The sequence below is a fragment of the Haliaeetus albicilla genome, chromosome 9 (assembly GCF_947461875.1).
Source record: "Haliaeetus albicilla chromosome 9, bHalAlb1.1, whole genome shotgun sequence".
NCBI lineage: Eukaryota > Metazoa > Chordata > Aves > Accipitriformes > Accipitridae > Haliaeetus > Haliaeetus albicilla.
This window is the reverse complement of record NC_091491.1, coordinates 27,042,645-27,069,253: the sequence shown is the minus strand read 5'-3', so window position 1 is coordinate 27,069,253 and position 26,609 is coordinate 27,042,645. Positions and strand designations below refer to the sequence as shown.

General features: G+C 37.3%; 1 protein-coding gene across 3 annotated transcripts in view; it reads left to right on the top strand.

Moving 5' to 3' along the window:
• SLC9A9 (solute carrier family 9 member A9) overlaps positions 1-26,609 on the top strand; it is a 237,887-nt gene that overhangs the window by 97,290 nt on the left and 113,988 nt on the right. For all 3 annotated transcript variants that reach the window (XM_069792259.1, XM_069792258.1, XM_069792260.1), the window contains exons 7-9: positions 9,440-9,578; positions 10,436-10,541; positions 20,461-20,549. In XM_069792259.1, coding sequence (XP_069648360.1) covers positions 9,440-9,578; positions 10,436-10,541; positions 20,461-20,549 — 334 coding nt within the window. The remainder of the gene's footprint in view (positions 1-9,439; positions 9,579-10,435; positions 10,542-20,460; positions 20,550-26,609) is intronic.

Sequence of the window (26,609 nt, the reverse complement as noted above, 5' to 3'; positions counted from 1 at the left end):
GTAGTGTACTGTAGTACTCTTCAACTATCTAACTCTCAGGGAGAAGTTGATTTAAACCCCAGAGGAGCAGGATGTGAGTAGGACTATGCATTTGTGAAGCGTAAGGACTACCTATTATTACAAATGGGAGGCTGCTATTCATCCCTCAGTATTTCACGCAGCAGACAGGTCTAGTGAGTTCTGCTACAATGTTATGATGATGAGTCAAACCCTAAATGAAGGGAGTACTGTCTGGCATAAAATATACATTATTTTCTGTTATTTCAGTCTTAAGCTTTTCCTGAGCAAAATCATGGACTGTGAGTTTCTAAGAAAATTACGGTTCAATAAAGGTTTAGTGCAAACTGTTTCTGCTGAATCTCTAGTAGTTGCCCATAAGGGCAAAGGATTTTTCATAGCTAACCAAGCTCCTTGAAATGTTCCTTACAGTGCTTGTGTCATATTCTACTTTTTTTGTAACACTAGTGTAAATCTGGAACAACTGCGTTGAATCAGTGGAGTTACTTCAAATACTCATCATTGTAATGGTAGTTTGAGGCAGTTTCTCATCTAGAGCACTCAAGCAGAATGACAGTAAATCATAGTCATTTAGTGGTAATCTGCTGCAGTGTTCTAACATGTATCGCTCAGTGCAGGCAACATCGTTTTATCAACAGGGAGGTAGAATTCAATTGACATAGATAAATGTCACAGTTATTTACAAGAGTGCAGTCACTGTAAAAGACCAGGGTAGTTGAAAGGCTTCAATATCTCATCCTGGAGTTATCCCAACAATTCTAGTACGAAAGGGGGGTTTAATTAAGACCACTCATCCTTCCAGTAATCACCTTCCCTACATCTTATGGACACATCAGTCAGCATCTTGTTAGGGTGCTCTGATGTTTTATTCTTTGCACTCTGTGTGCATAGAGTAAATTAAGTCCCATAGTATCACGTTTGCCACTTTTGTACAAATAAACCCGAGCTGTGGATGGAATTAGGCCTCCAAGAGCGCATTAAACCCTTTCCCCTACATTCATAGAACACTTGCAATTACACATTAATTCAATTTTTGTCTTTCAAAAGGAGATATATTATTTTCACTGAAAATCCTTATTCCAGGGTCTCATCACCCTGGACTAATGGTAAGAACTGTCACATAAATGGAAGGTTGTGTAAATGTTTCTGATAAATATTTATCAGCTCTGCTCTGAGTAAGTTTGGAGGCTAGTGGCTCAAAGCAAGAAATTGAAGGATAATACAAAGGTCAGGAATGCTATAATGAACAAAAATAACGCAAAGATGATAGGAGATAAAGATGTGGCTATATATGAAGAAAGTAAGTGCTACACACTATTTTATTATTAGAGAAATACAAATCATTAGATCATTTTACAAGTTCAGATGGTTGGGTCTAGAAGTGTGAGAGCTGGGAGTGGATGATAGCTCCCAACTCAGGTATCAGGAGTAGGGAGACAAAAAGATAGTTCAGGCTCATGGATAAACGTTAGTAATAGTGTTAACACATACAGAACATGTAATTCCCTTAATGGCACAATACATATCTTTAAATTTTAGGTTCTCTTTGGTTTCTACCATTTACTTCTTGTTCAGGAAACAGTTTTAGCTGAAATGTATCTTGGGGATTATTGCACTTCTTGGGTGCCTGAAGATGCCTTCACAAAGTATGAGGTACTGTTATTCACTGGATATGCTCTGCCTGGGTTGTTTAATTAGCATGATGCAGCAGATTTGGTTCAAACAACATACAGGAATTTATTTCTTTTTTCCTCCAGATACTGACTGGAGAACTTTTCCCTCGTTCATTGTTTCTTGTTAATTCAGAGGGTTAGTGGTTTGATATATCACTGGTTTGTAACTTTTACAATCATGTTTTCTACGCAGAAAAACTGCATATTTTTTACAGTACTGTTCTAATTTATAAGTTCTGGTTTGTATAGGCATAAGTGATTACAGAGAGATGCAAGGCAGAGGAGAAATCCAGCTCTTCATATTAATACAATAATAATTTAGATAGACAGACAGACAGACATCTGTTCCTTGGTGGTTGATTCTTTGTTTCTACTTTCTTTGCACTGTATCCATCTTCACAGTTGATGAAACCACTAAGAGCTCCCTAACTGGGAGGACAGACTTCAAGCTGTTCTAGATACACAGACCATTTCTCTTCATGCAACGTTTGAAAAGAATGGAAATTAAACACTGAGTTGGATTACACTTCTGATATCCAAATGAGAAAGGATCATAGCTGCAGGCACAGAAACCTGTAAATTATGTGCCTTTTGATATGATCAGCTCGGAAGTAAGGACAGTCAGACACTGGTAATAGCATAACAGAATGCAGCAAATGCTGTCATAGATGACCCACTATCAGCCATTTGTTTTCTGCTGATGTGCTTCATTCCTCTCAAAGATATGAGACAGTCTTTTTGGAAAAAGGTTGTTACTAGAAAATGACTGTGATACTTTCAAATAGATTTAGGAAAATAAGACATTCAGAAGCAATAGCAGTCATTTAAGAATGAAACATTCCTATACCAAGCCTCAGATAAATGCAAACATTTACAAAGAATTTTAAGTCCAGGTTGCTGTTCATCAGGATTTCTTTCTGTCAAAGATAAAAATAGGGTAGTATTTGCCTAGAACGAGGTAATGAGAAGTTAAGATACTTGTACAGAGATACATTAGGGTAGCACATACCATTTCTCAGATGCATAGGGGTAGAGAAGCTCCACACCAGATATGACTTTAGACTTGAATTTGTTCAGCCTGCAGGCCCATTAGGTCATTACTCATCATCAAAACTATCATCTCGCATCTCCTTTCTACATGTCTGTAGTGACTACAGGTCTGTAGTGACCGAGTTCTAATCAGGACCAGAAGGAGGGGGTGTTCCCAGCACCTCCTAGCACTCCTGTCAGGAGGAGCCGGCAGAGGTTTTTCCTGGGCACCAGGATATTGGGTTCAGCCCCATCGAGGTGGGTGAGCTACCAGGTCCTTTTAAGGCAAAGGTGGTGGAATTTTCAGGGTAAGAATAGGATCACCATGATAAAGAGATGGTTTCCAAGGCTCCCTAAGGAGCTAAAGCAGGCTTCCTAAGGGTAATGGTTAGGGAGCCAGAGAAGGAGGGAGAATGACAAATTTTCTGCAGTCCTCAATGTCTGAGGGTAGATGGGAACTAAGATCTGCATTAGAGAAAGTCTACCTGGAACAACACAAACTACTCATTTTCTCTGACTGCACTGCAAGCTGCTGCTGTGTGTCAGCTCAGGCCTGAACACAGAAGAAAACAGAAATAGTTACCAGTGTAGAAAATATTTATCAGTAACTGCCAAAAATGATTCCTGATGAGCTAAACTGATTTCTGACTGCCCAAGTTAAGGGACAGAGTCACTCAAATTCTGAAGCTGCTTTGTAATACTGCTGACAAACACAGTAAGCTATCCAGTTACATCAGATCTGAGGATGCTTTGTGTCACCTAAAAAGGAGCCTGAGTCTATCAGTAAACTAGCCTATGATATTTTATGTTAAGTAAAAATCTAGCAGAGAGCCTGATTTCCTTTTTTTAGTTTTGTGCAGATGTTGCTGTTCCTCATAAATGGGAAAACTTACATTTTCCATAAAGTCTGTGACAGCTTTACCTTTCCAGCATGGCTGGTGCTTTGACATCTGCCATCAGCTAGCCCCTTTGGAACTGATAATAAATCCATTTTGAGAAAGTTTTCCATAAATAGTAAAAGCCTTATATACGACAACAGTAAGTGTTAGTCTGGTTTAAAGTAATCAAAATAAAATGTCCAATAATAGTTTATAAAGTCTGGAAAAGCCTAGAAAGGAACAAAAGTAAGGACGGAAAAGAGAGGAGGCAAATATGCCATGATACAGAGAAAAAGGAACAGAGTGTAATCCCAGCTAGAAGATAGTTTCTGAAATAACTGCTAGACTTTTTTTTCTAGAATTAGAACCAATAGCACTGCTCGCAGTGTGCTGAAACCAGGTTGCGAGTGGAATAAAAATGATGATGTGATGTATTGCCAAGGAGAATAAAGTTTTGGCTATCCAGAAAAATGAAGGTTCAAATGCTAGCCACTTGAGCAGTAACTCAGCCACCAGTAACTTTTTTTTGCAGTTCTTGTACACATATAAATAGAAAGCTTAATATATATATTTCTGTGAAATGCATGTTTCTGGAGCCTTAACTCTCTAAATATTTGCAAATACTATCAGGAATAAATTATAGGGAGATAGATTTCTTTACACAACAGGATGTACAGAAGACTCATCTATGTTCTTTTTATGCACCTTCGGTGCATTTGTGTTCCTTACTGATCACTGTTTTAAACACATCTGAAAAATACAATAAGTTTGTCTGTTGTTGGAAATTTTCATCTAGAGGATCTCTATATATTTGCCTCAAACTACTGTTACAATTGGCTGCTTCTGCAAGTCCTAAAGCCTTCCTGCACTGGTATGTCTCTTTTTCAGTCTCCCTTAATTGTCTGCAAACCTTCTCTAATTCATATGTGCTTTTATTGGCTTAGCATACTCACATCCCAATCTTATCTCATTTATTTTCATTTTTATAGTTCATCTACTTACTATTGCTGTGTAAGGAGCTATTTTATGAGGAAGACTGGAAGGCTTTACCAACCTAAAACTTGCCAAGAGAAGGTGTATGTGTCTGATGCTATGCATGAGCTTTCACATCTAGCTTCTAGTTCAAACACTTATATTTTGGGAAAATTACAGTTCTGTCTTTTTGGCTTTCTTCCAACACTTTCAGGAAAACTATATAGTTAAAAAGTTGTGTGGGAACAGAAATTACTCAGTTCAATACACTTCTCTGAAAGCTCCAAGTTTTCTAACATAGTATAGTGACCTACCTTTTTCTGTATAAGCATAATGTCAGGAAAAAATAACCTTCTTTCCCTCTTAAAAATAACCTTGAACTCTAGAATCTTTTTTTTCCTGCCCTGTTTTATTTTTCTTAATTAGCAGCTGATGAAATCCCCATGTAGTTCTATAATTATTTAGCACCTGAGGGAGATCCCACTTCATTCAATGAAGGTATGTTAAGGAATATCTGACCTTCCTGTATTTTGAGGTATGATTTTTTTTCTTTAGATTGTTCCTGATTCTCCTCTGTGCAGTATTATTTGGTGCATGATAGTGTGGCAAATAGGAATGGGGCCACTGGGCAAGAGGAGACCCTTTGACTTACCAAGTGGAAAGAAATCTTTCTCTCCAAAGATAATAAGCTGTTTGTTTTCATGTCAGTCAAAAAGACAGAAGAAGGAAGAAAGGAATAAAACAGTTTGTTTACTGGTTATTTCTAATCACTGATCCCACATCATTCTATTAGAAATTTTCTGCTGTTTGCACACATTTTCCTTCTGATGCTTGAGTGTATTTTCTTCAGCATATTGCCTTTTTCTAACATTCTTCTGATACATGTGTTGCATCACTTTGGCTTATATCAAAACCAAGAATCTTTGTGTTGTTCCACTAATTACAACTGATTAACATCTCTCTATTTGATGCTGCCACACTAGCCCTAGGCACGTCAGGCCTTGATAGGAACAAAAGGTAGGATACAAGATTTAACTTCACTTACAGATTTTTCCTCAAAAAACTTCCATGACTTACTGAAAAATCTTTGCTCTAATCCTAAATGCTTTCAATTTTTTCTAAAAGGAAAATACATTGTGCTGTAGTCACAGGCTGGGAAAACTTACAGGAAGAAAAGGATCTTATGAATAAATGAGATTTTCCTTGAGAATAACTCAAGATATAAAAAGTAATCAATTAAGATGTAACTGGAAACATGATAGCACACTTTCTATTGCAATAGCACTTCTGCTTGTCATGGAGACCTTTAGTATTATATCCCTATGTAAGTCCATAGAAAGAAACATTCTTCATCATGCTGAGCTTTCATCCTGAAATGATCTTAACAGATGAGAGGAGGGAAGAAGCAGAATGATCAGCGTGGTACAACTGGCACAAACTGTTAATCCTTCTTTCGGTTTCACGCAAAAGCTACCTTCCTAACTTGCAATTTATTGTATAAGTAAATATTGCCTGTATTTCCTTTTTGAAAGCTGTGAAAGCACTTTACTCTGTCCATTGTTATTTGGTCAAGGAAGCACAGAATTGGAAAGAAAAAAGGATCTGTTAAATAGTTTTCTGATATAGAAAGTGCTGGCTAATCTTATAAGAACCAGCAAGGAAGCTATTATTCCTAACTTCAACCTGAAGGAGAGGCAGAGGTTACCAGACTTACATATGGATAGATAGTAGGCACAGGGGCAGGTGTTTGTGAGATATGTCTATCAAGCATTCAGTGAGGACTCAACAAAAATCGCTTACTCCCTATCCCTCCACCCTATCTCATTATGGGTGGCAGATAAATCATATCTTTGCCATTAGTTCTGTTCATTTATCAATCTCTGAAAACAATTTTCTAGTGCATTTATTTTCAGGATTTGCTTAATCCCCCTCTGATAAAAATTTACAGAAATAAACACTTTTTTTTTCCTTATACTAGTTCAACAATTAGAAAGCCTCTAATATTTAAAAACTAAAACAGCTTCAAATTTAGCATCAAACTCCCACACACTGCTTGCTAATGAACTGTGATCAACCCCTTTTGTATCAGGCACAGAGAGCAGATAGCAGATAGCAGAAATGGCAAGTCATGCCAGAATGTTTCTTGAATTGCTCTCTGAGGAAAAGGGAGAGTAGAGGCACTGTAAGTTTAATTATGGTTCTCTCCAGAGTTAAACTTTGCAATTTTGTTTTTAGGTCAAATAATCGGCTTGGCAGGAAGTACTGGAATAAATAGGATAAAATCCTGTTCTGTTGAAGTAGAGCTTATATAGAAAAATTACTGGGTAAATTAGTATGTATTTTAGATCCTTGAAAGGGTTAAAAGTTAGTGTTAAAGAAGAAATATATTCAGAAAAAGAAATAATAGCTCTAGTACAGAATAACGCAAAATGAAAAATAGAACTAAATACTCTTTGAGCTGCAGGGAAACCTGAGTTCTGGAAAGATTTAGACCAGGAACCACAGTTAGCATAATGAGCATATGTTGTCTTATGGTGCTTTTAAAAAATCATGGGGCTTGGGGGGCATATTGAGTAGAAAAGTTTCCCAGTGAGAATGAGTCACTCCATATTTGTTCCTGAAATAACTACATTAAGAATAGGATGGTTTCTTCTAGTTTTCTCCATACCCAAAAGCTGTTGGTAAATTGGAGGGCAAACTGAAATCCTGACTGGTCTTAACAAAGTCGACTTTTCTTACCTTAAGGTTAACATACTTGATAAAAAGTCAGTTAATGGCTATAGCTTACATTTAACTACTAAACTTTCACTCCACGTCAAGATTTTTTTGGTTTACTTTTTATTACTGAGCATCCCTACTGTGGGCAGAGCCTATCAATATAATAGAACAGTATTCCTTGATTTTAGGGTGTAGTCAGGCTGACCACTCTGAATTCACCACTCAATGCTTGTGGCAGCACCAGTGGCACAAAAGATCATTTCCTGATTTATAATTCAGTAAGCAACACAGAACAGCAGCTGCAGTCTGTGTATACTTATTTGGGGCAAATATCAGAGAACCAAATGGCTGCTTTGCTGTCAAGACACACCTAAAAGCTTTAGATCTAACAGTTCCGGTTACACTACCAAATAGCTTCAACTTTAAATAACTAAACCGAAGCCCTCCCTAAGTATACAAAATACACTTAGTAAATTAGACTGTAAACGTACGGTATCATAGCTGGTAGGATTTCCTTTGATAGAACTATTCCGTCAGTTTAGAGAATGTATCTATGGCTTAACATAGTTCTCTGTTTCATATGGAGTCTAAAACAATACATTTTGAGTAGGCCAGAGATGACAAATGTTTCAAGAATCATCTGAAGGCAAGAAAAGCAAAGAATTATAACTGACCCCTGTGTCTAACAAGAGTCACAGTTGAAAGAAGACTGAAAATTTAGATAGCAACATGTTGTCAATTAGCATTTCCTCTGGGAACAATATTTTGTGTACTTATATTAATAGCACTTTCCACTATAAATAATCTCGCTAGTTTTGTAGTGGTGCTAATCAGCCTAACTGGAGATAACAGATTTTGGTGCTTAGTAATTTCTGTTGTAGTGGGTAAGTATTCACCACCCGTATTTAGTGGTGCCCCACCATACGCCTTTAGAATCCTTGTGCTTTTTTTACAGACTGAAAGCATGAAATCTGTTTTCACACATCTTGATGTTATTTGGAGATTCCTAAATGAATGCAACTGTTTAGAAAATCCTCCATACAGAGCTTCACCTCTAAGCCTCATCTCCAGATGGAAGACATCAGACTGCAGGGATCACATTCTTAATATGCAAGAGCTTAAAATATTCAAAACATTTTAAAAAGTCTAAATTTTTAATGCTTAAAATACCAATCGTTTTCCAGCAATCCAAGCTGCTTTCTGGAATCCAGTGCCAAGCTCAGTACATTTTCTATGACAATGAACATAAAAGACCTACAGTACTGCAAGCAACAGAACCACAAAGATCTAAAATGTTGCTTAATTAGTTTGGGAGGCTTAGAGCTATTTTGTATCTGTTAAATTTAATATTTCAACAAGAAAAAAGGCATACATACTTGGTGTTATGCGTGTCCTGGGCAATAACTGACTAGTAGCAAATAACAACCCTGAAACTCTCAAAAATGCTTTAGTGCACGGCCTTGCCTTTGGTGGTGGCATTTCCCATTCAAAAATACTCTCAATGGCTGCACTCAGGGTTGGATACGGGAAATGACCTTTGACAACTGCAGCAGTTTCTTTCTGTGGGACAATGTTAATTCTGTCTACAAGGTTTCCTATTGAGCTCTTGATATGGTTTCAGCTCTATTTATGAAGGGTTACACCAAGAAGGGAACTACTAGGTGGTTTATGACAAGATTGCTGCTGCAGATTTGGTACCTACTGTGATTTGTGTCACCCATTTGAGCCTCAGCCATAAAGCTGCACTTTTTATCAAGAATATTTGTGAATATATAACTGCTCTGAAGACATATGGCCAATAAATAATTCAAAGTTATCTATCTTCCCTGCAGTTTTCTTATACATCTACCACCTTTTAATGTTTAGTTGGCCTGGAAACAATATTCTTTATGGCACTTCTAGTATAAAAATGTTTACTGACTGGCAGTAGACTATTGATTTCCAGTGTGATACCTTGAAAATAAACCGTTCCCCCCCAGTCTCCATCTGCTTTGCTCTCCCATCTGCTATCAGCTCAGAGAAACCTTGTTTTGCATTTTGTGTCCCTAAAAATGTCCATTTTCAATTATTGATTCAAAAATCATAACAATGTGACTGAATTCATTATTCCTTTTTCTCTCCCTCTCCCCCATCCTTTTGTTTTCTTTTCAGCTCTATATCCATTTACAGTCCTAAGGAGAATCCTAATGTGTTTGATGCTGCTGCTTTCTTCCAGTCAGTGGGAAATTTCCTGGGGATCTTTGCTGGATCATTTGCCATGGGATCCTCTTATGCTGTTGTCACAGCTTTAATATCCTTTATGGTTTGTTTTCAGAGAGAAAATCTATATGTGTTGGAAAAATGTGTGATATTTGAGACTGACCATCTTTAGTTTGAATCTGAACATTTTCACTGTTGATTCAAGACTTTGCAAACAAACAGTCAAGTCATAAATTGAATGGCAGGAAATGTCACTTGTCAGAATCCACAAAGAACTTCATATGCAGATTTCTTTTTAACATTAGGCAAGACTCTAATCTTTATTTTACTATTTGTAAATAATTACATTTTTAGGAAAGTGTTTTGAAGTATTTTGAGGTTAAAACATGAATTTATGAACTACAGCAACTTATTTATGAACTACAGACTAACAGCAATTATACAAAAATACAAGGCAAACGCAACTACAAATCAAGTCAGTCAGTTTACCTAAACTAGAAATAAAAGGCATATCTGTTGCCCTCAATTTTTTCTTGTGTTTTACAGTTTTTCATGTAAAATACTATTATAGAAAGAGCAGCAATTTTCATCTTTCTTGCATTGATGCAAATGTAAACAAATGCCAGTTTGTTTACAAAACTGGACAAAATTACTTTCTTTTCCCTTTTTCTGGGCAAAGAATATCAAATGCAACCAATTAGGCATTAGTTCAAAAACCACAAAAGTACCTGAAATAGCCAACTTGTAGAATTCACCTGTTTAAAACCTGTGCTGGATTTTCCTCCTTGTTTGAGATAATTTAGAAGCTGTGCAGTTTTTCCTGAATTCAACCTGTATAGATGAGTATGGGGGGGTGGAGCTTGCTTGCTTTCATCCTTTATTAGGTTGGGGGCAATTTTAGCTTACAAAACAAGTGAGTTTTATTTTTCCTTAGTAATCTTCTAGCACTTGACAAAATTTACAAAGCTGTGTGAGTTTCCAATGTTGGAGACAGGTCTGTTTTTTCTCCTGTCCTGGAGTGCCTTCTTATCAGCAGAAGCTGCTGGTCTTACAGGTATGTGTCACATTTTATTGAATAAAAGCAGTTTTATAGCATGCCCCTAGTATGGGAAAATGGCGTGTTTATTTTGGGCATAACATCATATATAAAGCTTCTAAAAGTCAGTTGCTATATTGGAGACGGTTTCATCTTTAAGAACAAACCTGTAGAGACACCAAATAGTTCTTCCAGACAAAGACTTATTATTAGGCTAAAGTCCTCAGTCTTTCTCACGTTCCCTACATTGTCCCATCCCTATTAGTCCCACTATTAATCCCACTATTTTCTGCCCATCTGTAGGACCAAGATGACGGTAAGTACAAGAAAGCAAACATACAGTACCATGTGACTGTCAGAGACTGTGCTCCTCTGCATGCACTGCATGTCCTGGTCCCACCTCCTTTTTCCCAACTATCAATGACTAAACAGAGGACAGGGTCATCTTCAGCGTTGCCAGTGGGTTGCAGACACCTCTGGATTTAAAAAAAAAAAAAATTTGCATCTTGTTCAGTGCACCTACATAAACACCTTTTGCAACAGGAGAGGTACAGTCATGTCCCAGTGACAGATGGAAAGATGTGTGATCTGATTGGGTTTTAGTTAACCCTGAGAAAGAAATTGTACAATCACAATCAAGTACATACCCAGGGACTGCATCAAATTGTCCACAGAAGTTTAGGCAAAAACTGTAAATGGCTAGTTTACCTAGACAGCAATCTATTGTAGAGTGTATAATTGTAAAAAGCCTTTTGAAGTCAACAGTTATATTTTTACTGACTTCTGTGGAGCCAGCATATTACTTTTTTAATAATAGTCACACAATGAAACTATTTCCAAACGGGTATTAACATTTGCATCTTCTGGCATCTTTGCTTATTAAATATACAATTTTGCATCCTGCTTACTGACAAAATCTTCGGGCCAATGAATAAAATTAGGGGCGCATGAATGGAACAAAAGGGTGGTATTCCATCACATGGAGAAAATCAGATACCAGCTGGAATAAAAGTCCGTTTTGTGCCTTAACAGCTCTTAAATCTGTGACATGATTACTACATAAAAATGGAAGCAAAGGAGGATGATAGTTAATCACTTACCTCCTACTGGAGGTAGTGATTTCATATATATATCTATCTCTCTGAAATAAAAGACTTAATTATTGAACACCACAGATGGTTTTTTCCAGTAGCCATGGTGAGGAATTTTAAATGGACAGAGAGAGCGCCAGAGAAAGAGAGTGGAAACAAAGTAAAGTTCCAATTTAAGGGGAAAAGATGAAAAATGTTGGGAAATTTAGCTATTTCTTACAAATAAAGGAATTGATACGGGCATGTAAAAGAGAATTGCTCTGCCAACACACAAATTCCAAGGAAAACATATCAAGCCCTTTTAGGTCTGTCACTAGCTTTTATTCATGGGTGCGTTCTGAGTTTCAGGTGGAAATTTTTTAATTACACTGCTATGAGGAGGCAAAGTTTAATCCTGAAAGTTTTATCAGTTGAATCTTTATCATTTAGTTTCTGTGAAAGGCTTTTGTCAGAAGCTGTTAGAGTGGGAAAAACTCATGGAGCCTTTCTTGTAGCTTCAGAAGTTCAAAGCTGTGTATTGTAAATGCATTGACTTTATTAGTACTGTGCTAACATCATACTTGAGAGTGGATATTTTTAATTGTCTGGTTTAACCATTTACGAAGTTGCTTTCATCTTCTCAGTCTCATCTGAAATAGCTCCAACTCCCCTCCTTTCAAAATATGACTTTACATGTCCAGTTCTGCAGGAGAGTTACTGGGTTGGTTAAGAAATTTTCAGCCAACTCAGGTTCTGTTGGAGGTATAGATTTCAGAGGTGGCTCTGATTTCTCATACCCGTGCTAAGGAAATCTGTGTAAAATGCAGTTACTGCGTGCAGTCTCCCACACGGGCGTGTTATGTACAAAGCACCTGTTGCAGAAGGCATGGGGAGCCCAGGGAAAAGCCCGTCATCCTTCAGAACACATTCAGCTCTTAATCCATACTCTATCCCAGTCTTTTCCAGCTTACTTGCTTTGCCCTTTGACTGTCTCAATGCACACACCACTGGTTTTACAGTCAAGTGTGTCTATTCTCAGAAGCAATTGGAATTAAGACAGCATCATAACCATGCAATGACACTGCTGGACCACTCCATTCAATGAACTAAATTCCTAGCTTGAAGTCTTTGACTTCAGTAGACTTGCTTCAAAAATTAACTTGATCCATTGTACATTTACACTTATATTCATCTTGGTTTTCCTTGGTTATTGTGTTTCCTCTGTTCATTCCCTCTAAATGAACTTCAAAGGATTAACAATAGACATCAGTATTTCCCTGTAGCTATCAAGTAATGTAATTGCAAAAGATTTTATTCTTATAATGCTTTTCACACTAGTTCTTCAATCACTATGAGCCTTTTGTAGTCTAAAATTGAAGTATGTCATAATTTATAAATAACGGGCTATAATGTTTTTGTGTAGGTATAGTAGGTGGTAGAGCTCACTTGTTCAGCTTGCAGATTTTTTAAATGAAATGTAAATGGAGAGTGGTACGGGTCAACATTTTGTAAAATATTTTATTCCTCTACCTCAAGATATCCCATGATACATAACGCACAATATATGGGCCTGACCCTGGTCGAAGAATGGATTTGATCAAACCAGCAAATCAAAATAAAAATCTGGGATGACTACACAATTATTGTTATACTGATAACTGTAAATTATAAATTAATGTTATGGTTATTAATTTTATAGCTATATCATCAAGCTGTGACATATGCATGATAAATTGATTCATATACAGTAGAATCTAATTTGTGCACTTTCTGATTTGCCCTGACTGCTGAGCAAAGTTGTAATAACAGAGTGCTATAGTAAGGCCAGCGTTGATATAGTTGCTTTCATTTTCAAACTTCATTACGGAGTATTTACTAGTAGGCTATGAAAAAAAAAATCATAAATAATTTAAACACTTGTCAAAATAAATGAGGAAATTACATCTTACATTTATTAACTGCTTGTTCTCTTGCTTTATAATTAACAAAATTTGCTAATTTTTAAATGATCACTCAGGCATTAGTCTGTGAAAGATTCCATGATGTATATGGTCATTTAGTGTTCACCTCAGTTAGACCCTCTCTATCTACAACTATTTGAACTAAGTAGATATTCAGATAAAAAGAGATTAATATACCTGCAAAAATGCACTCAAATATATTTATGTGAATTTATTTGCACGTATGTATTCAATTAACACATACTTCAAAGTCATATAGAATTTATCAGTGGAAAAACATCAAAATTACGGCCAACCACCTCTGATTTTTACATGCCAAAGACACGTGCTATGAAGCTAAGAAAGACAATAGATCTTGAAGGAAAAAATGTTGGAGGGGATCATCTTTGTTCTTTTCCTGCTTTTCAGAGCCCAGCCCAAAATTATTGTTTTCTAATCATTATAAAGGAAATAGGTTGTGATAATAAATTACTGCTGCTTCCTTACCCTCAGAAATTCTTGTCTGAACATTTTGTGATACGTCTGACACCTGCCTTCTTATTCAGGAGCTCACAGGAGAGCTAGTGAGAAAGCTTTTCCTTAAAAAATAAATAAGCAGCTTATTATGACTGATGTGCTCAGGACAAGTCCAAAGATCTGGTCTGTCACTCGGGCAGTTTTTTGTTACCTTTGTATTTAGGACATAGCAAGAACAAACATCACCAACTTCCATTTGCTTTAGTACTGCTGACAAAGTGCATTTATTCTCATAGCTGCTCACTGTTCCTATCTGTTTGCTGTAATTTGTCTTGGATCCATCATCTACCTCATTGCTTTTTTAAAATAGTGACCAGTTCTTCTTGTATCACTCTCAGAAGGGATCAACCAAAACATTTCTGTCTGCAGTTCTGAGCACTGTGAGCACAATGCAGGTTGGTACCTGATTGGCTTCAGTTCACTGAGCTGACATTATTCTATGAAAGGAGGTTATTCCGGGCTTTAAATTCTAAACTTTGTGATTTTCTTTCCTTTATTCATAAGTAATAGACCATGTTGTGTCATACAGAGAAGTAAGCAGTCTCCTCCCAGTAAGGAGGGAGAAGGGATAGCTTAGCTTCTAGGTCAAAAGGAAGACAACCTCAACTCTCTTAAGCTGTAGTTCTGCCACTCCTAGGAGGAAAGGATGAAATTTGGGTCTAATTAGGAAAGCAGACCCATAGTAGATAAGAAGATGGCATTTGCACCGCTGTGCAGAGACAGATGATGATTGGGATAGTTTGCTTACTAATCCATTACTTGCCTGTAGGACTTCAGAGATGGCTCTGGATAATTTATGTGGTATTCTAAGATGGGGAATGTCAAGTGGATCCTGTACTTTAGAGGAAGCTCTAGACATGTTTTGGTGACATATAAGCTAGATCCAACACTCTGCAGTTTCAGTTATCCCATTTGCCCTTTCAACAGCATCACTTGACCAGACTATGCACACACTTGAGTCAGTGCTTGGATCTGGCTAATTTAGGTGCTGTTGTAGGTAAAGCCTTTTAAGACAGTAAGGGGAAAAGAGAAAGGTGATTGTTTTTAGAGAAAAGTACATATTCTAGCATGGCATTAGGCTGAGATCAATGATCAGTTGCATAAAATGAGGGTAGTGGAGTCTTATTGCTAGTGAATAGGCTCAGGATAAACAAGGCAAGCACTCTTAGCATGTCTAGAATAAAACCTGTTATGTCTCACCACAGGAGTTCCAATCTAAATTGAATTCAGTGATTCATCTGGGATTACAAAAGTACAACACTGAAGCTCAGGTCTCACTTGAAGCAGCCGGGTGCAATACCAATGATTGGTCCTCAGATGAGGGCCTAAAAAATTCCCTCAGCTCTGTCTTTTGTTGCTTTCTGTCACTTCAACATGAAATCAACCTCAGACGACTCCAGAGATGAAAGCTCATGAACAAAGTGCCAGCTTTGGTTCTGCATTGGTGCAGGTCTGGTGAAAGAAGCCTTAAATCTTGGCTTTAATATCAAGAAAATGATTAGTCACACTTCATACCCTCAGTGAAAACGGACTGAATAGGGATATGGTTGCTACTGGGTTTATAGCCTTATTACTGCAACAATTTGATGCAGAAAACAGTGCCTCATTTCTTGCCACTCATACACTCAGTCTGCACTGGGATGTGCCCAATAGGTGCTGTGGAGATATTCAGACATAAATATGACTCCGAAGTAAACATTACATGATTTAAATAATTTCTCTATTACCCAGTCCTCATTGTTCTCTTTTTCTACACATTTCACCACCTTTGATGAAAGACCAGTTCCCGTTCCTTGTTTTACTGTGGGATTTGCAGTAAGTTGTGCATCATTAGAGAGGCATCCCTGAAGCTCTGGAATGCTTCAAAGTTGGGATGAAAACCTGTCAGTTTACCTACAGATCTTTCCAAATGAAGTTATACATTTTATCCACTCCCTTGTTTCCCTAGAAGGTAGAGGTTTGGGGTCTTTTTTCTAAATTCCTTTTTTCACCACTAAAAGACCTGACAGCTGGAGACATAATGTTATATTCTCTCAGATTAGCAAATTCTGAAGTTTAAATTGTGGCTAGTCACTTCCAGGTTTGCACTAAAAGCACACTGCACATGCCGCCCTTCTCTGACAGAAGACAGACTTTTTTCCAGTTTTTCTCTTAGAATCAGATATTGAAAAGCAAGGTTACGTTTCCTTTTGCCTATTTGTGAAATGATCAAAAAAAAAATTTTCTCCTTCAGTGACAATATAGGAATTATTTTTAGATCAATGTTTACAAATTAATGCTCACACTGTCATGTTAATGTTCACACTGTCAGCAAAATACTTTTAAAGATATGTTACCCTTTATCCTATAGTATCTTTTGATATTACTAGCTTTTGTCCTAACAACAATTTCAACTACAAGTGTTCAGCAAAACTAATGTAAGAGTAAGTTTTCTAATTGTATTAACAGCTAACAAGCTATCACTATTTCTCTGTTATATTAAGGAGAAAAAAAATCAAATAAAATGGTAGGATTTTATTTCTATAAAACCTCTTCAAAGAGGTTGAGCTGCAGCTGAAAGTTTACTAGTGACTATAAACATTTTACTGTGAGGTTTCTCATTCTTTATATTAAGGGAAAAAAATCAGTAACTTTATTAATAAACACAGGGAGCTGTATTGCACTTAACAACCAATCACCCATTTCAACTCAAAATGTTCTCCGTTTACTTTAGGTTAACATTTTGTTTACCAATTGTAGTACTAAGTATCTCAGTAATTGCTAAATTTGCCACTTAAAAATGAAACAATGTAACAGCACTGAAAAAGGGAGCTGAGTCCCTGTGGCAGTAGCTCCATAACAGTCCCCAACACCCTGAAATTAAAGCACTGAGCACTAAGGACTGGTAAAAGGACCATCTCACTTTATCTTCCTCCCTGTATCCAATAAAGACTTTCTGTTTACAATTCCAGTATTATCATAGTTGGTCTTACCTGTTTCTCCGTGAAAGAAACCCTACAAAAATTTAACAACCTAATTTACGTGCCATACACAGTTCCTACAGTATTTTGCTACCCCAGTAACTTCAAAATCTAGCTTTAATAGTCCTACAAAGAAATCCAGATTGCTATTTCCTTCTAACTAAAAAGTTCTGTGTTTGCCTCTTTAGGTACTTCTCTTTCCTTTGTAGTTGCACTAACATGTAATTGGTCATTACTCTTAAGTAATCATTTTTATGGAAATGCATTGCAAACAATTTTCTCCAAGAGTTTTAATGAACCATTCATTGCAAGAGGCATGGCTGGTACATATTAAGTCTTCAATTGTAGCAATTGAAGTATTCCACTGCATTCCCTCGCTCTTCCCTGGAAACAGGGTGTCTGGTTTCTCCACTTGCATGATTGCATGGTTCAGATCATTTATTCCTATTGTAAAATCGGAGTTAGGCCATTTTATTCCTCATGTCACTCTCTCAGTTCTCTCACTTCCCATAATTAACAGTTTCTTAGCAGTCAAAAAAAATTTATAATCATAGTTGAATTTAATAGTCAATTTTAAAAATGCAACACTTGGCATGATGATGATTCATGTAGAAGAAAGTGATTCAGAAACTCTTATCTCCATTTCTGTTACTGAGCCTGGAGCTAGTGATACTTAGCAATGTTACTGCTTGGCTATATATTTTAACTGAAATTTCATTGTTTGAGCATCCCATTGCGTATTATTAATGCCTTGAGAATTTTTAAACTCCCCAGATCAGTTCTGCACAATCAAATACAGTTACTGAGAAAAACGACTTAGATGCATTTAAGAGAACAATTAGACCTCACAAAAACATGAACTTCCTGGAATGTATTTAGGCAGTGACAATCTCACTACTCTCCACATTATTTACTGTAAAGAAAAGTCTTAGTGTTGTTAGAAAAAATAAATATCAAAACAGACATAAGAAAATAAATATTAAAAAACAAAGACACAGCAGTTAAAGCTCAGTGGAATTTCTCTTGGCTACAGAGACTGTGTTCTGTAGAAGTAGTACAGGTAAGTTTACAATATAAAGAGAACCCAGAAGCAAAGAAAATGTCCACAGTGGTTTGTGGGGAAAAAAAAAGATTTGCTTTCTCATTTTCTTTCTGATGGCAGTTATCCTGTGTGCCCAATTCATCGCAAAATTTATTACCCCATACTTTTTTCTTCCATCAAAGGCATATTGATGCCAGGCCTCTGTTCCTCCCAGAAACAAGAGGGGCTTGCAAGTAAAGAAAGTTGGTTTTTGTTGGACAATATTTTCATGGTTAGCAATCCAGAGAGAGTCAGAAACTTGAGAAAGACATGGTAAGGTAATAATTATTTTAACTGTTATGTGGCAATGTACTATTCCCCCATACACACACACACTCCCCCAACTGAAATAGTTTCAGCATTGTCTAAATTTTTACTTTGCCATGGTTCCTTATCTATACTGTGCTTTAGGGGAGGAGGATATTTCACCTACCTCCAGGGCCCTCTTGCTGCTAAAATTCGAACATTTAGAGGTTTGGATAAGCCTGTTAAAGAACCTATCGAGGCACTGGCACTTTCACCTGACACTAGTTCAGTACATTACCATCCATTTTTTCCTGTGACTGTGTGAAGCCTAGCTGCTTCTATTAATCCTTTTGAAGTAGCAGATTGTTTTATATTGGGTTTGCCGTGCTAAAGCCTGCAGCACTGTAGATTCTGCCCCCTTACTGAGCCTCTTCTTGCTGGCCTTTGTAAATTCAGGAGAGACACCATCCTGGAGAACATGGAGGAAGCCTTACCCTGTTTCAAGTCCAGGAGTGAAGGCACAGACTGGGATTATTTTCACAATTCTACTTCATGCTCTTTGCTTCCAGTAGAACTGGTTTATATGTTTCAGTTCATGCTAGTTTAACCCAATAAATGCCTAGAAATCTGCTGCACAGTCACATTGCAAGGATGGATATTTCCTAAAGCTGGACAGGTATCTTTTTGCTTCCTTTGTTGCCTCAATATGTTTCCTTGGATTCATCAGTGTTATTTCAGCACATGTGAGCAGCCTAAGAGCTAAAAATTACCTAGCAATTTGCAGAGCAGCCCATGAGGAAGCAGAACTAAAATGCTAATTAGGGCATGTTGTAGCTCTTAGACAAGAGGCAGTGAGTAGAAGGGCTGAAAGGCACAAGAACTAAAGCACTGTGGGGTGGGTGGTGGAAGACTGCCTATATGTGAGCCCCAGAGATCACAGGCACGCAGTGATCACGCTGCAGGCTGGCTTTGTGCAAAACCCGTTGTTGCTCATGTGCTGTGCATCTAGAAACCGAGCAGCACTTGCATGTTCCACATGCTTCAGGAAATTTGTGTGGGGTTTTTCAGGGGAATGATGATCAGAATGGACATGAACAAGCCCTGAGCTGTTGCGTAAATAATTATCTATGAAGACATGCCCCAAGTTTAAGAAAAGCACAGAGCTTTCTTACTCCATGAGCATTTACATATGGTTACTAGTGGACACTTATTTTGGGGTTTCCATTTTCTCCCTGTGTGGGTTTCTTCTGCTTTATCTGTGTCCAGAGCTGACAGGAAAGCACGGTTACAATCTTATCAGCTACTTTAATTATAATGCTGCATTACAGTGACATTACTCAATGATTGTAGTGAGTTAGGAGCAGAGCCAGGGAGGAGGTATTAAAAAATGAAATATCACTATAATACAAATTTATTATTATTGTTCCTGACAAACCTGCTGCTCTGCTCCTTAAGACCTTCCACAGGCTGGGAAGTATAATTAGTGCCACATGGCTACAGTCATTGACATAGTCATTTTGGGCAATGCAGCTTGCACCTACCAGAGCATCAACTTTTTTTGTTTTGTTGTCCACCTTGCATGTTGTTACACACTGCTTATGATAAAGCTAACAATCAGGCACAGACTGAAATGACTTTCCCCTGTTGCAGTCATTCAGTACCAAGTGCTCTCAAACCATTTAAATGTAATAAAATATTTTTTTTTCCTTTCCTATTCAGTCTCTGCCAAAATTTTCAAATAATCTGAAGTCCTTCATATATTACAATTATGCTAGTCTTGCCTGTCAGTCAGACTATGTTCAGATGTTACCATGTATTAATTCAAACAAAATTTCTACAGTTTTTGGCCAAATACACAACAGTGGAAATGCTACAAATGCATGATGGACCAGGTAGAAGATTCAAGACCTTCATGATTTTTAGCAAAGAAAAAAAATTCTCATTTGTTTGAAAGATGCTCTTATAAAATGTATCTTGAAGTTTGTTTGTTTACAAAGCATTGTAAAATGCTGTTAACCACCTAATTACCTTTTTTCCTGCAGCCTTTTCACAAACCTAAGTAAGAAAATAGAAGCAGCTAACTGTTTTTTCTTTGAATTTCAGGTATTGTTGCAGTCCTTTTCTGTGGAGTCACACAGGCCCATTATACCTACAACAATCTGTCACCAGATTCCAAAATGAGAACTAAACAGGTAGGGCATGGAAATAACTGTCTTTTTGTCTTCAGCTGGTGTAAGGAATAGACAGAGGTACTGGAATATAGCTGGACAGGATTTCATTAATGCAAAGGAAGAGGCTTACGTCTTTGTTAGGGGAAAGACTGGAGATTTCACTAGGAAAAGAGTAACAATTCTCTGGATAAGTGAAAAATAGAAGAATCTATTCTTCCCAAGAGACCTGAAATGGCAGTCGAGGAGATGAAGGGTAAGGATATAACAGTTTACGCTTGCTTCCATACGAAAATGCTACAAAGCTAAGGAAATCGAAGAGCTCTAGTAAATAAGAGAGAAGTGGTCTGAGAGATTGGATCCACGTGGATTTTTGCAAAGGGACTGTATGAACTGCAGTCTGGCCTGCAGACTTGAGCAATGACATCAATTCATTTCTGCCTCATTAAAAAGCTGACATAATTAGAAAGATAGTGAATTTTTTCCGTGGTGTTATTTAGAATTTAGACGAGAAATTTGGTCATCTGTTTTTTGTTTGAACAGGTGACTAGTACAATTGTAATTATTTTTTAAAACTTGGGGCTGTTCTCAGTGCTAGATATATGGCACTGCAATGTTCAAAATACTTTTCAGCACAAGGAGTAATTTTAGACTAGCTTGCCAGTACCTAGATCCTGTGAGAAGTCATTTAAACACAGTTTTCTTCCCTTTTAATGTTGACTCATATGTCCCAAGAACCCCAGGTTGTAGAAAATCTATCTCCTAGAACAAAATGGAAATATATGGTCTGAGACTATAATTTTCATGATGCAAGCTGGTACCTTTTTTCAGCAATTCCTCTGTTGTAGGCATTGGAAATTTTATGTAGAAAATGTCATCGCTTCTTGCACATCTCAATTTAATCAAAAATCTGATTTTCTATCAAAAACAGTTTGATAGAAAAAATACTGGCCACAGTATCAGTTCAACTGTCAGACTTTCTCAGATTTTAAATCACAAAAAAGTTTCTGGTCAGTACTTCCAGAATAAAGGGTTAGCTATTGAACAGGATAAGTCTTCTCAATTGCATTTCTTCATACCAGCAGAGGCTGATGCTTTTGAAAAGTATTCCACCAGAGAAGAGAACCTTTCTCTGATAACTGTTTCGTAAGGGAATAACATTTATATCTACTATGGAATTGTTTCTATTTTGCAGAAATACTGATTGCATATGCCATTACTACCCTTGCATATAACTGTTACAATTTGAATACAAGGCTTTTTCAGGGGTTCATCTGCATGATTTGGTGATGCATAACCTCAGAGAGAGAAAGAGAAAAAGAAGAGCCATGGTATTTTTAATTACATATGAACCTTTTCAACTACAGAATTAACTAACATTTGGTTTTCTTCATGTTTACTCTTTTATTCCCTCCCATTCAACAGTGCAAAACAAAATAGTGAAAATAAACTGAATCTACCCTTGAACACACAGAAAAGGGATTATGTGTTTCTCTATAGAGCTATGAGTTTTATGTACCCCTTCTATTCTGTTTTTCTCTTCCCCCCTAAGCTCTTAATCCTCAGCCTCCCTTACAGTATGGTTCAAAAATTGTTGTGAAATTCATTTGAATTCTTCTAATTTATTTTCTAATCCAAAGATTACCCTTTCATATGCAGCTGTTTCAGCAAGACCTGCACTGCCTCCTTCTTTCTCTCCCCCCAAGAATTCTCTTCAAGCCAATTTACTAAGCCACACACTTGGCAATCTCATAATCATATATGACTTCAGTGCATTTTAAATGAAAATTGTTGCTCAGACAGACAGCTTCGCTCCCAATCTGAGTCATTTTTATTACTCATTACTGGCCAAAATCAAGGGCTTTTCAGTTCATTTACAGAATTATTCCAAAGCCGTCTCTCCCTTTTGTTACAATATGACAGATCTTTCAATAAGGACTGGTGAACTGTAATGCACACTGACAAAACAGTGAGTTAAGGCTGAAGCTAAAGCTAACAAAAAACGTGGAAATTAGATTTAAAACTGTAAATCAGATTGTGAAATTGTGTTAGCTGTTTTTAAACAAATGTTTTTTCTCTGCTGCTTTGCATAATTTTCTTTACGTTTTTTAGTGGCTGTTAAAATTTCATAGCTTGATGGTAAAATTCAGTACACAGTGATGGAGGTGGTATTTCTGGATATGATGCTGAGTTCTGCATTTCTCATAATACTTCATCATTTGCTTTAAAAAAACAGATAAGGAAGAAAAAGACCAGTATGATTTTCTTCAGATACTGATATAAAATGAAAACTTATCTACAGTTCTTAAATGAGAATTTAAGAACCTCTATTAAGAATGCCTGTTAAAAGATGCCATCTAATTATTAGTCCTCATGTATCCTTTATTATCCAGTCAATCGCTGTTTAACATTCCATGAAAGAAAAATATTAGATTTCAAACATCTGAAATTTACAGAATCTGAAAGTACGAAGTAACACAAATCTTGTCACAAACAACAGATTATTTTAACGCTGTCATAAGAAAAGTAAGATAACAAAGATTTAGTGAAAATGCAGGCTTTAGAGAGGTTTCATTCAATCCAATTATCGCAGTTCTCACTAAGCATTTATAAACATTCTCTCTGTGTGTTTTTATTGTTTGTGTTTAACATGAATGATGTTTTATAGCAGTATTTTTAAGTCATCATCATTGACCTGACTATGGTGATAGTGATTTTAACATTAAAATTGACACTGCCATCTCTGGCAACAAGGTTAGGTCAAACAGAGTGCTCCTGAGTTTCGTACATTTAAAGGTTAATTTATCCAATATATCTTTAGCGAAGGGGAAGATGAAACTGCTAGGACGTGATCAAAAGCTTTTTGATTCTGTGCAGCTTTCTCTAGAATTATTTACTGCTGCCAGTAAAACTTCACTTTATGCTGCAGGCAAACAACAGTTGCCAGTAAGTCAGTGGCTGGGCAGTGTGTTGCTAGATAAATAGAAATTACTGGTTTGTTCAAAGTGGGCAGACTGTAAATCCCTACAGGTCAGGTCTAGAAAGGGATGCATGGACAATACTGTGTTTTCTGCAGGAAGAGAAAAACATTAATTGCTATTTTTTTCTCTCTGCCCTCTATCAGTGTCACTCAAATGCCAAGCTAAGACCAGCACAGTTTCCTAGTGGTGGAGTGTTAAAAGAGGCTTCTCACTTTTTCTAATGGCTGTAAATGTTATCCATCATACTTATGAGTTATATCATTTTCTGGTTATGTTCCTTTAACTCCAGGGAAAGCCACAACAAAGAAACCAGGGACAGGGCAATACCTCTCTTTGGTTAAGTGTGCAAGGGTATGGAGAATTCTGCTTTCAGACAAAATACTGCCAGCAAGTTATAAATTCTGGAAGAGGAATTCTGAAACGCATCTCCTATGGAAGTAGAGCCAGGGAATTACTAGAAGGCACAGGAAAGCATGTCCAGCAGGGGGGGTATGCCACACACTGCCCTGCCTGTCTCCATTCCACCTGTCTGACCCTTGTTTACACAGCCATCTCTGAAATAGTTGTGTCTAATGAGCTTGTAAAGGTTGCTTTCTCAAATGAGGTGTAATAGCCTTTCTAACCACATTACTAGTTAAACAGTTACTCAGTTTTTTGCTGATCCCAATAACAAACCCATTAGGGAATACCTGCCTTATAGACAAAAGCTTCTGGCCTGATTGTTCAGCTGCACTGGGCATGCAGTATGCACAAGATGCGGCATTAAGATTTCAGCGGCCCTTTGAGTCCAAGGTTTTACATTAGCTTGAGGAGAGGGTGAAGGTAAAACAAGAGAACTCAGTACTGCATAACTTCTGAGTAACTTTACCAAAGCATGTAGTCTTACTAGGACTACTTGAGCTAATTAACTTACACTGAAGGACTGAAAGTTCAGACTGGTCTTTGCTCACTGATGGACATAGTAGTGATTGCTTCAAATATTAATCTCCACACTATAAAGCAGACATGATTATCTCTGATTATTAAAAGTCATCATTTTGCAGAGGAGCAGCTAATATTTCCTGGAAATCCCTTGAAAATACATTAAGTTTTCAAAATGTCCTTAGCTCATTTGTGATATAGCTATACATTTTCCAACAAAGAAACAGGCTAGGAATCAATCAGCTGATTGCTGGATCATAAATGGAGCTGTATTCCAAAGACAGTTTGGTGTAAAAGGGTCGTGTTTATAAGCATATTAATTTAATGCTAATTAATCATATTAATTGAAACAGGCTGACAAAACAGTCATGAAACATTTATTTAATTCCTTAAAAACTGTAAATCAAATCGTTATAGTCTCTTGACCCTGATATGTCATCAAATAGCCTCAGTATGGACTTTAGACTTGATGCTGTTCCATCCATAGTTATAGACTCACTTCTGAAGCAAATAGGAACAGGAGAGTATAACTTAAAAAGTATGGCAATGGAGATGTCCAAATCTACTGAAAGCAGGGGAAAAAAAAAAATAATCAGTGAATCAAAGGAGTGGTTCCTGAACAGCATCAGACAAGGTTTAGTAGAAAGAGCATTGCAGGACTGAAGGCAAAGAGGTGGCTGAAGTCAGTTTTTATCTCACTATACCCCAATGAAGCACCATCGCTGTGATCTAGTCATTCTGCTGCTTTTCTGCTGGACTAAACTCTCATGAACAAGTTACAAGGAGACCTACACTCAGAACTGAAGCAACAAATCTCCTTTCTCTAGATACGTGATACAATGACTACCTTATAGGATTCTGCCATCAGCTATCTTTTCGTAAGAAAATAACGCACTGCAAATTCTGCTTCAGTAGCAGAATGATTTCTCCTGAGTTTGTTGTTAAAAGCACATGCCGGGAACTGCAGCTACTGTTTTTATCTTTCTGTGAGAGAAGGGGAGTGGCTGAGTAGAGATGGCTATGTGCTACTACTGCCAAAACTGCGTCAATCTGCTGTTTGCGAGGGGTCCCACTCCAGATACCTAGCACCCATATTGTATTTGGGAGAAGCAGCCCTCTAAAATCATAGGGAGCAACAGCACAAAATGAAATGGGTTTAGTGCCCTTATCTTAAACCCTCCACAGTCACACAGGGCGTGTGTGCGCCCTGTGGCTTTGGTCCTGCTATTTGTATGAGTGTTTAAGAGACCAAACAATTAGAGCTGTACTTACTTCTAAAGCACACAGCCTATATTAATTTAGCTCTGGCCTACTATTTTCTGTTATCGGACATTGGATTGTTTATAGATAATTAGTTTACACTTTTAGGAAGAAAAGGCCACACAAATGTCAGGATATAATGGCTCTTACAATTCAGTCTCTTGACTTTCAAAAAATTGGAGAGTATTTCTAGACTGAGGAAAACCCTACTTACAGCAAAATATCCTCGATAATTAGCAAAGCAGCAACCACCACAAAAGGTAACTCATCCTTTTTAAATGAGCAGCCTAATTGGCAGCTGTTGTTGTCATTTGTTCAGGACCTCAACTTAGGAAAAAATTACCTTTAAGGCACTGCAAGAGGTCAGATGTTTCCACATAAATGACTGGCAGAGAGAAAGACTGAGAGAAAAGGCAGTTATCTTTCCAACAAGATTACCACCAGTACCAGATTCTAATCAGTCTTTGCATATGTGCTGTGCGGGAGGAATCTGTTCTTCCAGCACACTACAATCACAGTGCCTGCCGGAAAATTTCATACTAGAATGTTTTTTCATTATCTTCTGAGGTATATAGCACCATTGGCTGTCTGATATAAGATAATGTATTTGATGGCTAATGCTCTGTCCGAGGATAAACTGGAAATTCTTTTTAACTAATACATGGCACTCGGGTCTGGCATTCTTCAAAAAGTGTACAGGAGGTCCTTGCCTGAAGGATCCAATAAAGTCCAAATTCCTAGTTAGCATTAAACAGGTTGCATGCATGAAGTATTTTCCTCCATTTAAGTGGAGACTGAGTATAAAAGTTATCTCTGATTGGCACTGTCTCCTTCTGTCTCATGGCTCCCTTTCTGCAGCTGAACCAAAAAACCCCTGATTTCCAACTTCCTTGAACTCCTGCAAGTTCAGACTCAAAAGCAA